The sequence below is a fragment of the Apodemus sylvaticus genome, chromosome 19 (assembly GCF_947179515.1).
Source record: "Apodemus sylvaticus chromosome 19, mApoSyl1.1, whole genome shotgun sequence".
NCBI lineage: Eukaryota > Metazoa > Chordata > Mammalia > Rodentia > Muridae > Apodemus > Apodemus sylvaticus.
Genome location: NC_067490.1, coordinates 24,491,701 through 24,510,206, shown reverse-complemented (window position 1 = coordinate 24,510,206; position 18,506 = coordinate 24,491,701). Strand labels below are relative to the sequence as shown.

At 43.9% G+C, this 18,506-nt stretch overlaps 1 protein-coding gene across 3 annotated transcripts in view; it reads left to right on the top strand.

The window, feature by feature from the left end:
• Rufy2 (RUN and FYVE domain containing 2) overlaps positions 1–17,146 on the top strand; it is a 32,236-nt gene extending 15,090 nt beyond the window's left edge. The window contains exons 8-18 of one of the 3 annotated variants that reach the window (XM_052164519.1): positions 174–240; positions 2,668–2,769; positions 2,868–2,984; positions 4,484–4,651; positions 6,520–6,617; positions 8,971–9,090; positions 10,027–10,156; positions 11,013–11,107; positions 12,645–12,693; positions 14,638–14,715; positions 14,805–17,146. In XM_052164519.1, the coding sequence (XP_052020479.1) occupies positions 174–240; positions 2,668–2,769; positions 2,868–2,984; positions 4,484–4,651; positions 6,520–6,617; positions 8,971–9,090; positions 10,027–10,156; positions 11,013–11,107; positions 12,645–12,693; positions 14,638–14,715; positions 14,805–14,948 (1,168 nt within the window). In that variant the 3' untranslated portion in view covers positions 14,949–17,146. Of the gene's footprint in view, positions 1–170; positions 241–2,667; positions 2,770–2,867; positions 2,985–4,483; positions 4,652–6,519; positions 6,618–8,927; positions 9,091–10,026; positions 10,157–11,012; positions 11,108–12,644; positions 12,694–14,637; positions 14,716–14,804 lie in introns of those variants that run through there. The other 2 variants (XM_052164518.1, XM_052164520.1) reach the window with 2 other exon arrangements.
• Positions 17,147–18,506: the final 1,360 nt, after the last annotated feature.

Here is an 18,506-nt window from a genome sequence, read left to right as displayed (position 1 = left end):
TATTTTAGCTCAGCTCCAGTTAACCAGGTTAATGAAATTGTTCCCCTCAAAAAGTTTGTTCTGGGTCACTGGTACATGTTGGTGGAGGGGGGGGGGGGGGAGACATGCACTGACCTGGCCTTTCTGAGCTTGTGTGATTCTGAATGAGTTTTTTTCATTGCCAATTCCAGCAGCACAGTCAGCAGCCTCCACTCAAGAGTGGACTCGTTAGAAAAGTCCAACACTAAGCTGATCGAAGAGGTACAGTCCCTGGCGACGGATGCTTGTCTTCTGAGTACCCGCTGTTTGTGACCCTTTAAGTGTGAATGCTGTTAGCATTCACCACACCATAACATACACACAGACAGACACACAGTCACATACTCACCCCCCCCACACACACACACCACACACCTACACATGGTGAGGCATTGCAGTCCAAGATTGTGAGTTCTAGAGAACACACGTAGACCTTAAGTTCCCATTTGTATACTTTGGAGTACTGTTATTTGTGACTGTAACTGGAAATCAGCCCTAGGGACAAAAGTCACACAGAATCCTAAATTCATGGCATGAGATTCTTGTTACAACCAACTTTGTGTAGATCTAGCTGTCCTCTGGCTAGTCAGATATTTCTTCTTATGAGCAGGACTGTATAATCCTGCCCACGAGAAGTGGGTGTCAGATCCCGTTACAGATGGTTGTGAGCCACCATGTGGTTGCTGGGATTTGAACTCAGAACCTGTGGAAGAGCAGTCAGTGCTCTTAACCTCTGAGCCATCTCTTCAGCCCATAAATAAACTTCTTTTAAAAATTCAGCTCTTAGTCGGGTGGTGGTGGTACACGCCTTTAATCCCAGCACTTAGGAGGCAGAGGCAGGTAGATTTATGAGTTTGAGGCCAGCCTGGTCTACAGAGTGAGTTCCAGGACAACCAAAGTTATACAGAGAAACCCTGTCTCAAACAAACAAACATAAATAAATAAATAAATAAAATTAATAATAATTCAGCTCTTCTATTTGTAGAGTTGCTTCTTGAGATTATTTATTTGAGATAGGGTCTCACTGTGTAGACTTGGTTTTCCTCTGCCTCCCATGTTCCAGGATTAAAGATGTGCACTTGATATTTTTCCCTTACGTCTGTTAAACCTGTTTTCTGAATATGGTAGAATTTTTCCATGTTAACTAGAATTCTCCTTAGAATTGTCTTGATTTCTTTCCATACCAGGCAGTTGTGATAGTTGAATTCTTGCCAATAAGAAATGCCTCCGTGAGGCCAAGCGTGGTGACACACATACCTATGATCCCCGCTCGTGGGCAGCAGGGAAGTTGCAAGGCCAGCCCCAGCTAATTATCACTGAACTTGAGCGAGCCTGACCTATATGAGACTGTCTCAAAAAAAAAAAACCAAACCAACCAAAACAAAAAAACAAAAAAAAACCCACTTAAGAACATCATGTATATAATGGGAACACTTAAGAACGTCATGTATATGTTGGGAACACTTAAGTACATCATGTATATATTGGGAACACTAAAGGACATTGTGTAGATACTGGGGACATTTAAGGACATCGTGTAGATACTGGGGACCTTAAAGACATGGGAATGCCTCATTCTGGAGCTTGCCACGAGCCTGTGTCTCTTTTTGGCCTTCCATACACAAGGTTTGAGCGGCTTCCCAGTGTTCTGGAAGGTTCGAGCTGCTGCCGCTCTCAGGCAATGGCCCTGTTCTACTCGTTCAGGAGTTTCCCTTTTACTCTGGGCTTCGGAGCCAAGCTTCCTGGGCACTAGTGTAAAGCTCTGGTGCTAAAGTTGTCTGAGTGGACACAGTTTTCGAGTCCTGTCACCTGTCACACCCATGGGGTGGGTGTCCTGTTGAGTCACCATGAACATTTGTCACATTTTCAAACCCAGCACCATCTCTCCATGTGTACACGCCTTTGCAGTGTGCCTGCTCTACACAACACTCCTGGGCTCCCTCCCGCACCGCACTCCACATGTGGTGAATCTGACAAGCACACCACTCTTGCAAGAAACCAGGTGTCCAATTCCCAGCACCTACATGGTGGCTCACAACCATCTGTAATTCCAGTTGCAGGAAATCCAACACCCTCTTTTGAAGTCTAGATACCAGGCACACATGCATACATGCAGGCTATACACACACACACACACACCTACCTCTAGAAACAGTGAAAAGAATAATATAGCCAGGCGTGGTGGCCATGCCTGGTGTCCCAGCACTCAGGAGGCAGGCACACAGACCTGAAGTCAAGGCCACCCACAGCTATATAGTGAGTTCCTGTCTAAAAAAAACTCCACCAAAATAAACAAGATGAACATACACCTATATTTATGTGTATGATTGTTTTGCCTGCATGCATGCCTGTGTACCACATGCATCCTGGTGCCCACGGAGACCAGAGGAGGGCACCAGATCCTTGGAACTGGAGTTGCAGATGGTTGCGAGTACCTGCGGTCCACTGCAGAACAGCAAACACTCTTGCCTGCTGAGCCATCTCTCCAGCCCAAGGCACATTTTCATAATGGAAGCTTCTGTACAGTCTGAGGCTGTGTTAGTGGTTTTGGGATTTTCTTCCCTGCAGTTTGTAGCCACACACATAGCCTGGGGCAGAAAGTCTACCCAACGATGCTCAGAATGGCTCTTTGTATTTTATGATCTGCAGCTAGCAATAGCAAAGAATAATATCATCAAGCTCCAAGAGGAAAACCATCAGCTGCGGAGTGAAAATGAGTTGATCTTAATGAGGACTCGGCAGCACCTGGAGGTGAGTCACTGCTACAGGAGGACTGGGATCCTGAGTCATGGAGGCTAGGGATAATGGGATGACAGAGCCCATGTGACGGGGTGACCTTTTCTTCCTAGGTTACCAAAGTAGATGTAGAAACGGAGCTTCAAACATACAAGCATTCCCGGCAGGGTCTAGACGAGATGTATAACGAGGCCAGAAGGCAGCTTCGAGACGAGTCGCAGCTCCGACAGGTAACTGACCCTTACAGTTACATTAGCAAGATCTGGGGATGATTTAATCTCAGGCAGTACCATCCAGGTGTGTCAGCCTTAGCCTCTTGGAGGTGTAGAACCTGACCCCCATCGTGTACTTTGACACCGTTTTTTGCATTTATTCTGTGTGTCTGTACACATGCTGCTGTGGCACGTTTGTGGAGCTCAGAGGTCTAACCTGCCTGAGTCAGTTCTTCTATCATGTGGTTCTTCTGCCTCAGGGACTGAACTCGGTTCCCCGGGCTTGGCGGTCAAGCCCTTTGCCCAGGGTTCTAGTCACCAGACGCTCAACTAGCTGATTTATGTAGCTCAGGCCCTCGTGCCCGTGGAACTGCACCTCACACAGTGGGCGGGGCCTCCTCCATTAGTTAACAGTTGGGACATTCCACCCCAGACACACCACAGGTGATTCTAGGCTGTGCCATAAAGCTAAATGTGACATCCATGGAGTGATGTTTTCTATGAAAGGCTTTTATTTTCTTTTGGGGGGCAGGTTGCAAGGGAAGAGGGGGATGGGAAGATGAGTAGGACGGGCGTGCATCATGTGAAACTTACAACAAACCAAAAAGTTGGAAGAAAAATAAAAACCTAACCCTGGTCTTGGTGATGTACAGCTTTAATCTCCAGGAGGTAGAGGCAGGGAGATTTCAGTGAGTTTGAGGCCAGCCTAGTCTACAAAGTAAGTTCTAGTTACACAGAGAAACCCTGTCTTGAAAACCAAAACTAAACACTCACATCTCTCAGTATTTTTTAAATTGAGTTACAATCTGTGGTTGCTAATGTGAATGCAGACCACCATCACAGAAACAATACATAAGAGAATAGATCGAAATATATGTTAGCAACATCATATTTAAAACTTTAGCTTCCAGATGGTGGGACATACACAAAACTGTACATACAGTTTAATGAGGCAAGATGCAGAAACCCATTGTCTAGGCCAAGAGGCTGCTGCAAGCCTTTCAGTGCACTCTTCCTGTCAGTCTTCATCTGATTGTTTTGTTTCACAGTGTGCTAGTTTTTGTTAACTTGACAAGAACTGGAGTCACCTGAAAAGAGACCCTCAGCCCCTTGAATTGGCCTGTAAATAAGTCTGAGGCATCTTTTTTAAATGACTGCAGTGTGCGGGTCCAGCCCAGTGTGGGCAGTACCACTCCAGGCAGGTGGCCCTGGGCGATGTAAGAAACAAGGCATTCTGAGCAAGCCAGCGCTCCCTTATGGCTTCTGCGCCAGTTCCTGCTGTAACCATAACCCTTTGTCTCCTAAGTTATTTTTCTTTACTGTTTTGTCACAGCAACAGAATGCAAACTAGGACAGATAGGATCTCACTGTGTAGCCCAGGCTGGCCTTAAACTCAAAGTAGTCCTCCAGTCCCATCCTCTTCAGTGCTGGGACTACATGTGTGAACCACCACACCAGGCAGGCTGATGTTCATCTGATTTTGAGAACCTGAGCCTGAAGACACTGTGACATTGCAGGATGTGGAGAATGAGCTGTCAGTCCAAGTTGGCATGAAGCACGAGATCGAGCTGGCTATGAAGCTGTTGGAGAAAGATATTCACGAGAAACAAGACACTCTGATAGGCCTTCGGCAGCAGCTGGAAGAAGTGAAAGCCATCAACATTGAGATGTACCAGAAGCTGCAGGTACACGGTGCTCTGGGACCCTTGGCGTTGCTAGGACTCTTAACTCATGGCTTCATGCATGGCAGACACTGTCCCACTGAGTGGCTTGCACCTTGATTTGTTTTATGAGACAGGGTTTCTTTGTATAGCCCTGGATGTCCTGGAGCTCACTATGTGGACAAGGCTGGCCTCATAAACTGCCTCTGCCTCCTAAGCATTGGGATTAATTGTGTGCCACCAGGCCTGGATCCTTTCTCCGTTGAGATAATATATTCCTCTTTTCATTGTTGGCACAGAATGCTTAAGGTAATTTAAGGATTTCTTTTGTCTCACAGTTAGAGGGATAGTCAGCCATGCTGGGGAAGGCGGTGGTGGGAGTGAGTGGTTTGCAGCCCTATCTACCGAGGCTGCTTGCTCATACTTGTAGACGGCACAGGAAGGGTGGCCGAGCTATCTGCCTCTGGTGACTCCTTTCAGTGCTGAGATTACAAGCACACATGTGCTAAGGGGCAAATGTGGAGGTTGGAGGATAACCTGTGGGAGTCAATCCTTTCCTTCCAGCACAGTTTTAGAGATGAAATTCCTCAGCGTGGTGGCAGGTGCTTTACCTTCTGAGCCATCTCGCTGGCCTATATTTTGTTCCCCCAATACAAGACTTAGTTGACTTGCAATTGTTACTGCAGGCAATAACTAACTTGTACACTTCAGGTACAAATTCACAAGACACACACACACACATTTTGTCATGCTGAGCTCCAACCCCAGGCCTCACGAGGTTAGGTACATCCCACTCCCCAGTCCCAAATCCATTTCCCCTTCCTCTCCCCCTAGGTTATAAATTTCACTATTTTAAAAAAAAAATGCAGATTGTATGAATGTGTCCCACATTCATGCCTTGTCCCTTAGAGTCCAGAGCGCCTGGCCAATGGCTGTCAGCTACTGTGTGAATGCTGGGGACCAAGTTGAGGCCCTCTGCCAAAACAAGTTATTTAACACTGAGCCATCTCTCTAGCCTCTAATTTCAGTATTGTGTCTTTGAGACAGGGTCTCACTGTGTAGCCTTGACTAGCCTAGAACTTCTTAGACCAGGCTGGCCTTGAACTCGGTAATCTTCCTGTTTTTGCCTCTGCAGTGCTGGGACTAAAGGCCTGTGCTCCACACCTGGCACTCAGTAATGTTTTACTATATCGATTTATTTTTTGGTGTGTGTACATCACAGTGTGCACATGTAGAGGTCAGGATACTTGTGGACTGGGCAGTCTTCCTTCATCCTACGGACCTTGAGGATCTGACTTTGATTTTCCAGATTGGCAGTAAACACCTTTACCCACTGAGTGATCTCAGTTATTTTGAGACAAGGCCTTTCCTGATAGCCCTGGCCTTAAATTTACATTACCTCTACCTCATTCAACCTAAAATGTTTTAAACTGCAACTCCCCACCACAGAATTTTTCACTCTGTAGACCAGGCTGGCCTCGAACTCACAGAGATCCACTTGTCTCTGCCTCCTGAGTGCTAGGATAAAGGTGTGAGCCACCATGCTCAGCCTGTTGAGCTTTTTGCTGTGTTACTGTGAGTAGGCTGTATATGTGCCTTGAGGCATGTGTGGAGGTCAGCGGACAGGTTCCATCAGATGGGCTCCAGAGGACCAACTCCACAAGTCAGCTCTGTGGATCTTCTGAGCCCCTCTCTGGTTCATCCAGTATTTTGGTTATTTTTGAAAGGGGCTGACCTCAATGCCCGTGTAGTGAGGCTGGTATTGAACCCACATTCCTTCCTCTCTGCCTTCTGAGTGCTAAGATTCCAAGGCATATGTACCTATACTTGGCCTAAAACTTGGTTTCAAAATCCAAACCACCATAGCTGTTCTGTTTATATTTTATAAATAGGGCTCTGAAGATGTCTTGAAAGAAAAAAATGAAATAATTGCCCGACTAGAAGAAAAGACCAATAAAATCACTACAGCCATGAGGCAGCTGGAGCAAAGGTACGATACTCACATGACCCCCCTTTCCCTTTTCTCTTCACCTCTGACACCTGTCACAGAAAGATGCTAGAAAGCCCTCACCCAGGGCCTGTGTCTGCCAAGGCCAAGCCAGGTTTATCTTGTTTTGGTTGCTGCATGGAGCCAAGTGGCTTTATTTAGGGCCATTCATTTGAAGTTCCTTTCTGGGATAATTTAAAGGCACAAAAACATAAAACAAAGACCTGAAAAGATGAACCGGGGCAGGCTCGGAGGGCCTGCCCGCTGAGGAGCTGTCCCACTCCTGGGCACTGGCCACCCCCTCTCTGAAAGCAGTAAGCTAACAGGAAGCTGCTTTCCCAAGGCAGGAAGGAACGAGTCAGTGGAGCTCTCTCCTGGCCTTTCAATGACTGGTGGAAAACCTTCTGTACCCATCGCCCTGTCATGTTGAGTCAACATGTGTCACCATTGCTTTCTTTGAACCTACTTAAGAAAAACATAACTACTGATGCTTTATGACACAAATATTCTTTTATTGACATCCTCTTTCTTCTTTTTTCTTCTTTCTTTTTGTTGTTTTCCTTTTCCCTACTTTTACATTTTGGACATCTTTATTACCGTTTCTTGTCTTTGATTTCTGTCCATTCCATTATGAAGTGACAACGACTTGTTAACTCAAACTAGGACAATTGCAGTGTCATTGGTGAAAAGTGCTAGCAGTGACCCTCAGGACCAGTACAAGCTGGTCAAAGACATCTCCTTCTGAAACCCACTCCAAGAGCAGAACCCATCTCACATGTTAATGCTATCTCATATGTACAGGCTGCAGGGACCCTCCGTGGCTGCTGTGAGACACGGCATGTGCACTGGCGGGCTCCTCACGTACTCCTCAGCCTGTGTACAAGGGCAGATAGAGCTGAGTCTCACCTTCGAGGATGGCAAGATTTTCAAAGTTTTATCTTTTTAGTTACCTTTTGATGGAAGCTGGAAACCTTTGGTTTCAAGCTGTGTTGGCACAGATAAGACAGATACCCACACCCACTGGCATACTCTGCCTAATGGCTCCTCCTGATTTTTTTTTTTTTTTTTTTTTTTTTTTTTCTGATTTTTAAGTTTTTAAAGCAGTTCTCAAGCCAGGCTGGCTGTGGCCCTGGGCTTTAGCACCTGTTTTCTAATCCTGCCGCTCCCTTGTGACAGCACAACTGCAGGCCTACCTCACTCACTTTACTTCGAGTCCAGCCCTACCGCCTTAATCCTTTCATTTCAGTGCAGACGGAGGTGACAGACCTCCTCTCCTCTCCTTGGAGGCTTTTTATACTCACAGTGTGTGTTGCCTTACTTAGGGTGTTTGAGGCAGATAGGAAAATACAAGAGTTCTCTTGTGACTTCTTGTGAAGAGTTAATGTCCCTTGAGTTCTGGGAAATATTTTCTTATAAAATATTGAAGATAAACCTCAGAAATGAGGTTGATGGCCAAAGGAGGAAAGGAGTGTAGCTGAGCCTGGGGACAAACAGTGACTTAACAAATAAAAACAGGGAAACATGACAGTTTTTATTTATTTTAGCTAATCTTGTAAGCTAATGGCTGGAGATGGTACAACAGTTAGGAGCACATGTTCTTAGAGAGGACCTGGGTTCACTTCCCAGCACCCACAGGTGTGGCTTACAATTGTCTGTAGCTCCAGTTCCACGGGATGACACCTGCTTCTGACCTCTGTGGGCACCAAGCATATATGTGGTGCATAGACATACATGCAAGCAAAACATTCATAAATGTAAAATAAACATCTTACAAAACTCTCTCTAGGGAATGCCAAACATTAAATATTTTTGAATCTTAAAAATATACATATATACACATACATATACAGCTTTGCATAATTAAGCAACTGCACAGAGCTCTGATAGGAAGGCTCCGTCACTGAATGACTGCTGCTCTTTGCTCCTGGCCTTGTAGTGCACGTGATTCCTGGCACACACATCTTAGCATCACACACAGCAGGTGTGTTCTGCACTTACTATAGACCCAAGCTCATGGCTTTGTAAAAAGGCAGTATCATATCTAGCCATATTTGAGATTGAAATCATTATCCTCCAACAGTAAACAACTGTATTGCTTTACAATACTTATGAACAAGAAATAAAACAAATTTAAAGATAGTTTTCTGGGCATATTATATCTTATGTTGAAAAAAAAAGCACAAAACAATTTCTAGACATTGTGTGGCTCTTTCACGTTTGAGTTTGTGAGTTCTCCCCCAAACTTTGTTTTCATTTAGAAATGTTTCTATTTCCCCATTTTTCTTTTGTCTTCTTCACCCTTTTACACCCTAGTTCTAGCCTCAGTTTTACCCAAAGTTGATTTGAATTACACCAGATTGCAGCAAGCAGAGAAGGCGCAAAAGGAAGCTGAAGCTGAGGATGAGAAATGTGCCCAAGAGCGCCTGAGCAAATCCGACAGTCTGCAGAGACAGATCTCGCAGAAGGAGCAGCAGCTGTGAGTGTCTGGTCTTGGAATCAAATTCTTGTACTAACGTGGTCTCTGCTGTAGCGCCAGTACAGGTGCAGTTGGGGTAGAGAGAAGTAGTGCAGGCCCTTAGCATTGGTGAGGCCCTGGGACCAACCTCCAAACGCACATGAGGGAGGGAGAGATAGTATAATGTCTGCTGTACCCCAGGCGGGTCTACATAACTCCCTTCATGAGGGAGGGGGCTTAGGGCCTTTGCTCTCCCTGCCTCCACCTCTGAACGCTGGGATTCCAGCTAAGTCCCATCATGCCTGGCTTGTGTAAGGCTAGAAATCAAAAACCCAGTTTGTTTACAGTATAGAAAGTACTCTATCAGCCGGGCGGTGGTGGCGCACGCCTGTAATCCCAACACCTGGGAGGCAGAGGCAGGTGGATTTCTGAGTTCGAGGCCAGCCTGGTCTACAAAATGAGTTCCAGGACAGCCAGGGCTACACAGAGAAACCCTATTTTGAAAAAAAAAAAAAAGTATTTTATCCACCAAGCTGAATCCTTGGGAGGGAGGGAAGAAAGAAAGGAAAGAAAGAAAGATAGATCTGCCTGCCTCTGCCTTCCAAGTACTAGGATTAAAGGTATGTGGCCTAATCTTGGATCTTGGTTAATATAGACAGAGTCAGAAATTGAAGGCCATTTTTTAGCTACCTGGCAAACATTTGGCCATCCTGGGATATATGAGACCTTGTCTCAAAAAAATAAAAATAAAGGGACTGGAGATTCACCTGCTTCTGCCTCCCGAGTGCTGAGGTTAAAGGCGTGTGTGCTTCCCCCCCCCCCACACACACAGCCCCACAGTAGAGAACCCTTGTAACCAGCACTTAGGAGGTGGGCACAAGAGAACTGGGGTTTGAAGGCTACACTTAGATACAGGAGACCCTACCACACACTGAGCTTCTGTGTTTGCCATTCAAGGGTACAGCTGGAGACGGACTTGAAGATTGAGAAGGAATGGAAGCAGACTTTGCAAGAAGATCTTCAAAAGGAAAAAGATGTCCAATCTCATCTTAGACGTGAAACCCAAAAAGTTCTAAGTCTTAAAAAAGTAAATAGTGGTAAAACTTTAAATTTTACATCTTGACAAGTTGCAGGAGGCAGGATTTCATACTAGTCTAGACTATCTGTGAACTCTATAGCAAACTCTGACCTTGAACTCACAGCAGTTCTGTCTTGGCCTCAGGAGTGCTGGGACTAAGGCATGAGCCACTGTGCCCGACTTCTCTGTTAGCTTATATAAATGATTTGGGGGCGGAGGGATGGCTGTCAGGAAAGTGCTTGTAGGACCTATAGTCTCAGCTCTGGGGCATCCATGGCACTGAGCAGCCAGTCTAGCCTACTTGGTGAGCTGCAGGCCAGCGAAAAGACTGTGTCTCACAGGAGGTGGTGGGCAGCTGTAAGTACAACAACCAGGGTTTATCTTCCAACCTCCACATAAATACATAGACACCTCTCAAAACACTTTATACACTTTACATGTACATGAATAAACAGGATATACTGGTCATCTTAGTAAGGAGGTTGTACTGAGTAGGCTGAGGCAGGAGAATCAGGAGGTTGAGGCTAGCCTAGTGAGAGTGACCTCCAGGACAGTTTGAGCTAAGATTCCAGCTCATACACGGTAGTTCACAACCATCTTTAACCTCTGGGCATCAAGCATTACACACAGAAACACATACATATATGAAGGCAAGAACACTCACACATAGAAATCTTTTTTAAAAAAGAGAAATGGAGGTGGAAAGTATCTGAAAATTCCTTATCCAAGCCTGATAGAATTGGGAAGTAGAAGCACAGTCAGAACAAAGCTCAAAGATATTTACTCTTTCCTAATTAATGATATATATGTAATTTGGAGGGCTTTTTTTTTTTTTTTTAGTTATATTTTCTCTTTTCTGTTGAAGGAGTTTCTTAACCTCCAGGATGAAAATCAGCAGTTGAAAAGAATTTATCACGAACAAGAACAGGCTCTGCAAGAACTTGGCAGCAAACTCTGCGAGTAATTCCTCTCTTCCTTCAGCTAAGTGCCCACAAACGTGTGAAAGACACACACGTACCAGATCAGATATGCAGAGGGGCTTGAGTATGGGAACACAAAACCAAGACTAGATACTCCGAAGGGGTTTAAGTAGTTCTGTGCATTCCAGTAGACACTGGCACTGAAGGGTTCCAACAACTGAGAGCAAAAAACTATTGCTTGAGCTCGAGTTCTTCAGTGATAAGAATCCAGAAACTTAATTTTGTCAGGACAACAATAGCTGAGTTTTGAAAATGCCCAGGGCTATCAGACTACTGACAGAAGCAGGTTTGTTGGGAAATAAAGGTAGTTTTTATGCTGCAGGGGTCAAAGCTCACCATGCTTCAGTGTGATCCTATAGTAGAATGTTATTGGGATGCACAGTGAAAAGAAAGCTGTAATCTCAGCACTTGAGAGACAGGAAGATCAGAAATTCAAGTCATCCTCAGTTACACAAAGAATCAGGGCCTGCCTTGAGATCATGCCTTTAAAAAAAAAAAGTAGAGGCTGGAGAGATGGCTCAGCAGTTATGAGCACTGGCTACTCTTCCAAAGATCCTGAGTTCAATTCCCAGCAACCACATATATAAGATCTGGTGCCTGCTTTTGGCATGCAGGTATATAGACAGAGCACTCATATTCATAAAATAAATCTTAAAAGTACTTGCTGCTCTTAATAGGTCAAATTTCTAGTACCCATCTGATGGCTCACAGCCATCTAAGACTCCAGTTGTAAGAAATCTAGTAGCTTCCTTTTGACCTCTGGACATAATGCATGCATATGGTACACATACATACATGCAGGCAAAATATTCATACACATAAATGAAATCTTTAAAAGGAAATGGATGGAGCTGGGTGTGGTATCCACACCTGTAATCCCAGCACTTGGGAAGCAGAGGCAGAGACAGGCAGATTTCTGAGTTTGAGGCCAGCCTGGTCTACAGGGCCCAGGACAGCCAGGGCTATACAGAGAAACCCTGTCTCAAAAAAACCAAATCCAAAAGTCCAAAGAAAAGAAAGAAAAAAAAAGAAAGAAAAATGCAAGTTATGCAAGTTAGTTGGGGTCACAGGCCTTATCTGTACCAGGACTCAAGGCCAGCCTGGCCTATGGAATATCAGTGATGTTTCCAAAACAAAAAGTAAAACTTATACAAGTAGCCAAGACCTTGAACTTCTGATCTTCTTGCTGTATGACTTCCCAAGAACTAGGATTACAGATGTAGGCTACCATACCTGGGTTTATATGGGCTGAAGAATCTAGTAGAGGGATTTGTACAGCACTTTCACAAACATACACAGAAGCTTTTGAAAAATTCAGTTGTAGATTGTGAGACTATTTCAACAAAAACCAAAAATCAAGTTGTAGAAATCTCAAACATTGATTTTTGGTTTAGGACATTTACAAAAGAAAATTAGGAAATCTAAAATTTTATGCAATGAAAGCACAATCTGTGAATTAGTAGCTGTTCTGTATTTAGAAGCATACTAAAATTTGGACCTGTTTGTAATGTTTTTAGATCTAAACTTAAAATAGACGATATAAAAGAAGCCAACAAAGCATTACAGGTGAGTAAACAGGGATGCTGGGGGTCTGTGGTTGGTCCCAGCATCAGAAGGGCGTGGACACAGCTGGCAGCCCTGAAGGGGAGTGGGTGGGGCAGCTGCTGTTCTGTTCCATTACTATCTCCATCCTTACTGACACGTTTCAAAAAAAGAAGGGAATGCTGGTAGTATCTGTTAAAGGATGTATAATGATCCTGGTGAAAAGTGACATACTACTACTTTAGTAGTAACATACCAGTCACTGACCCTCAATTTATTCCCTTCTAGAAAAGGCTTCTGATGCATACAGTGCTGCTTTGACAATGTGTTACTTTGGGTGCCTGAAAGAATCCTAAAACCTGTGAATCAGTGATGGCTTTCTACTCCTAATCACCCTTCCATCCCCCTCCCCCCCCCCCCAAAGACAGGGTTTCTCTGTAGCTCTGGATCTTGGAATTTTTTTGTAGACCAGGCTGGCCTTGAACAGATCTGTCTGCCTCTGCCTCCCAAAGGTACATACCACCACGCCCAACTCCATTTAACTTTTTTTTTTTTTAAAAAAGATTTATTATATGCAAGTACACTGTAGCTGTCTTCAGACACCAGAAGAGGACATCAGATCTCTTTACAGATGGCTATGAGCCACCATGTGGGTGCTGGGATTTGAACTTATGACCTTCAGAAGAGCAGTTGGTGCTCCTACCCACTGAGCCATCTCTCCAGTCCTCCATTTAACTTTTTAATCAAATGTTCCATGCCAGGAAACAGTGGTGCACAGAGGCAGGTGGATCTGAGTTTGAAGCTAACCTGGTCTAGTCTACAGAGCAAATTCCAGGCTACAGACAGAAACCCTATCTTGAAAAACAAAACCAAAAAGTCATCCAAAAAGTCCTGGAACCTAAGTTATGTTATTGCTGTAATATCAGAATGCTAAACTGGGGGGTGGGGGGGGGGGAATCCTATAGAAACCAAAGAAGGGATTAGATTTGGAACTGGGGTTACAGAAGACTGTGGCCAAGTGGAATCAAACTTGGGTCCCCTGGAAGAATAGTAGCACTCTTAATGGCTGAGCCACTGCCCTAGGCCCCATTCTAAAAAGATTCTAAACAAAACGTGTTTGCTTCCCTCGAGTTTAACCTGCTATTATGAAAACGCTGCTGCTTCCAGTTCTTATAGTTGTTTCCTCTGGCATCTAGCTCTGTGCCCAAAGCAACATGTGATTCCTACCACTTTCCCCTTTTGTAGTACAGGGAATGGCAGTGAACAGGTCTGGCCAAACTGAGCCACACCATAACATGTTTTCTCCCCTGCATGGATGTGGTGGGACCTGTTTGCTCGCTCAAATTCATCTCTTCCTTCCGTGCCTTCAGTAAGCTCTTGTCTGGATAGGGTCTCACTGTAACCCTGGCTGATCCTCCTACCTCTTGAGTACTGGAACTAAAGATACATGCCATCACACACCTGACCTGAACTTTTCTCTATTCTTATTTTACCATTCTTCTTTGAAACAGGGTTTCCTTCCAGAGCCCTGAACCCAGAGATCCAAGGAGTGCTACCACCTTCCCAGGTGCACCTGCCCTCATTTCTCCAGAACCCAACTGTCCTTCAGTTTCTTTCCCAGTGTTTTTACTTCAGGACCAGAATGTTATCATTCTATGACAACGCAGCACCTTTATCACCTGTCCCTTGAAGAAGCTGGGTTGCTCATTATTTTGCTTCAACTCAGGCCCCCTGCCCACATCTGGACATGCTTCTGTTCAGACAGTTTCTGACCTAACCTGAGAGCTTGGGCCCGAGCCTTGTGCCTTCTTTCCTATGCTATTCCTTCATTTTGAACAGAAGTAACCCCCTAAAAAATGGTGACAATGAGTCTTAAGTATTGTGTTAAGCACATGAAAATGCCTTTCTGTTTCATACTTTCAAAGTAGGTTATTGATTTGAACATTAACATTCATCTTTCCCTATTAGGGACTGGTCTGGCTAAAAGACAAAGATGCAACCCACTGCAAGCTTTGTGAGAAGGAATTTTCACTCTCCAAAAGAAAGGTAAGAGGAGTGAAAGCGATTCCAAACATTTTGGCAACAAAAATGCTTCTAATTCAGTTTCATTTCCCCCCAACTTTTCTATTTAATAGCACCACTGTAGAAACTGTGGGGAAATCTTCTGTAATGCCTGCTCTGACAACGAGCTGCCTTTGCCTTCTTCACCAAAGCCAGTGCGAGTCTGTGATTCCTGTCACGCAATGCTTATTCAGAGATGTTCCTCTAATGTGCCATGACACGGGAACTCAATCCTGCACAGAAGCACCTGCAGTGAGAGCTGTGTACAGCAGTGCCAAGTCAGTACTGCACCTCGTCTCCAGCCAACACACAGGTGTCTAAATTATATGGGTTAGTATTCCGTTCCTGTACTTAATCAGATTTTAATATAGCATGTTTTATCACTACTTCAACAATCAAGTAACCTTTAACAAAGGTCAGATAAGCAGAGCTAATGCACATTTGCCTTACCTTTTAGAGGCCTTCTTGAGAACAAGGCCATAGCTTATTTGCTTCTGAACAGTTGAGTTGGCACTTGAAGGTGCCTATATATCTCTTAATGCACTTTAAAAGCATCACAATTCTCAGAGAAAAACTGGAAATGCATTCACTTTATGTTATCTGCCGATTTAACATTGTTTTTCTTAGTGGTAATCCACACCTTTAATCCTAGCACTTAGGATGCAGAGGCAGGTGGATCTCAGTTTGGCAAGGCCAGCCTGGTAGACAAAGTGAGTTCCAGGACAGCCAGGGCTACACAGAGAAACCCTGTCTTAAATGAAAGAAAGGAAAGACAGACACAGACTGAATCAAAGTTGTTTATTTTTTTCCATGAACCCTCTTGCCTCAGCTCTGAAGTGCTGGGACATAGGTGTGCGCTTCCATTGTCACTGTCAAGGAAGATGCTAATTTAGTTGTATTTATTTGTTTGATCTTCTCCCTTATCCTACCCTTTCCTTTACTTGCCCTGGGCTAGAGTGGATTAAGGGACCAGTGATTTGGCCTCTAGCTTTTCCTTCACTTTTTAAGGGAAGTTTATAACCATCCTTATCACAGATGCTAATTTTTATAAAGGGTCAGATTCCAAAGGAGAAAACATCCCTTCCCAGGGAACAGGGGAACCAAGTGAGACCACTAGCCTTTAAAGATTGATTCTAAGCATTAAAAACAAGAGCATTTAAAACTTTGCCTTTGCTATGAAAGTTTCTCCACCCTCAGTTCTCTTAAGTATAGCTTCTAGGAAGCATTACAAACAATAGAATTTCTCCCTATGTACATATCGACCTTAGATAGTGGCTCCTTTTTTCAAGCAGGGGGTGGGGGGAGCATTAAGATACCATTTAGCGATTTAATGTATTAATTTCTTGTATGTTAAGTCTGTCAGGCTATTGTTATAGCCTGTCAAGCCCTAGCGACTCTACACTCCCAACAGCACCATGCAGTGACTGGGCATTTCTCTGATCCCCTTTCTGCAGGATCTTTTTTCATTTGCTGCATTTCAGTACGTTTTTATTAATTTACAAAATTACAAAACCAGTATTTACCAGCTTTTGTGCTCAACTTAAGTTTGTTCTGACAGAATTCTAGATATCTCTTCTTTTGGAGATAGGGAAACCCCATGTAGGCCTCCAATCTGGTGTGCCGCAGGGGAAGACCTTGAATTGCCCCTCTGGCCTCCACAGCTCCCAGCAGCTGAGACCACAGCTGTCTGGTGTTTGTCTGTGGTGCTGGGGATTGAACCCTTGACTTTGTGCACACTGACCAGGTCTCTACCGAGTTGCTCCCCCACCCCCAGATGTCATTTGTTGAGCATGGACAGAGATGGCTGTGAGACAATTCAGCTAGGAGAAATAAGGCAGGAAGGGAGGACTACCATGAGCTTCAAGAGCAGCTTGCTTGGTGCATCCTATGCTACACACGGAGAAAGCACGGCTCAAACATTAGAAAAAGTTATATTCTTGAACCACTTTCTGATGGGGATTACTAACATTTTTCTTTTTCTTTTTTGACTGTTGAAAGTGAGCGTAAATGAAAAACTTCAAATACTTTACTCTGTGCTATTTATTACCACTCAAAGTTTGTGTCATAAACATGGGCCTTTTCTGGAACAGCATTAACTACCCCCCACCCACCCCCCAGCTTCTGGGATAAGAGTATAGATAGCTCAGTGGTAGGATGTTTGCTTACTGTGCCTGTTAAGGGCCTGGACTCTCTCAGCACTACCATCAAAAACAAAAGAACCCCACCCAGGTTTAGGATATCCTATTTATTACAAGACATTCATAATTCTTGTTTTGCAGAAAACTTCTGTCATTCCCTTACTTACCTAGCCAATACTACCACAAAGATGTGAACATGGTGCCAAGGAATTGCAATTGTAATTCTGATCTGTAATGTTTTTAAAATAAATGTAAATTTTATAAAACTATCTAAGAAATTAACAATTATTTTTTTATTGCTTTAAAATGTTTTTATGTGTGTGTGTGCATGCCTGCCATGTGTACAGGTAACCAAGGAGGCCAGAAAAAGGTATTGTATTCACTGGAACTGGAGCAGGGTTGTGATCACCTGATGTGGGTGCTAGGAACCAAAAGGCCCCTCTGACTCTTGGTTTTGTTTTGTTTTTTTCTTTTTTCGAGACAGGGTTTTTCTCTGTGTAGCCTGTCCTGGAACTTACTCTGTAGACCTCGAACTCAGAAATCCGCCTGCCTCTGCCTCCAAGTACTGGGATTAAAGGCGTGCACCACCACTGCCCACCCCTCTTGACTCTTAACCACTCCACTTCAGTACTCTTCAGCCAGCTGCTTTGAGATTTTAAGAAGGTAACCCTTAAAGTACCTTTGACTTCTGTGCCAGGCATGCAAACTAGCCATCAGTGTATAGACACCAAGTTAAACCTAAGACAGAAACTCACCGTTTCAGGCTGACAGGTTCAAAGTACCAAGCTGTGGCAATTCTCTTTTCTTAGCATGGGAAAAATCACTCCTTTGCAGTCACTTGATCAGAAAGCTCAATTTGGCACCTAACAGTATATTGCCTTTGCCTCCCAAATGCTGGGATTAAAAGCATGGTGATACTCTATACTAATGCATTAGACCAATAACCAACACAAAGCATTCTAGAACAGACACCACTCCTTTATCTCCCAAGCTGACATTTATTACAGTAATAACATGACTAGCAAAACAAGTAACAAGTGCAATAGCTGAGTACACACTGACAGGTTCATTTTGATCCATTAGCCAATTTGGGGAAAAGTCTTATTGATCAAAGTAATAAAAGATTAGTAGAAAGCACCTTTTTCTTGCTACACAGGGCACTCAACTACTCAAAACCAGTTTCAGATGCAGAACCAGCTACAGCATGTTTTACATTTTCCTAAATGGAGTCATTTACACCATTAAAGACCCTGTTTTCTTGGGTGAGAAACTGAAAATACAAGTAAGCATTTATCTACCATAGTAAATACCCATGAATTTACACTACGTTTTTCTGTCATTATTGAGAATTTCAAACTACTCCAACAAACTCTCAAGTTTTGGGAACATTTTTGGTATCTTAGTCAAGTGCTATAAGGGTTTTAAAATCTCCGGCTATAATTTCAACTAATACTCTACCCCCACTGCTGTTCATAATACAATTATGAATTTTTAGAATCCAGGTACCTCTTCAATTATTGAGCTATGCTTGCTAAACAAGACTGAAAAGAGAACACAGAATTAATTAGCTTAACTCCTGAAACCACCTGAACATATCCTTAGGCTTTTTATTTACAACATGTTCAGGAGTGGAAGTTA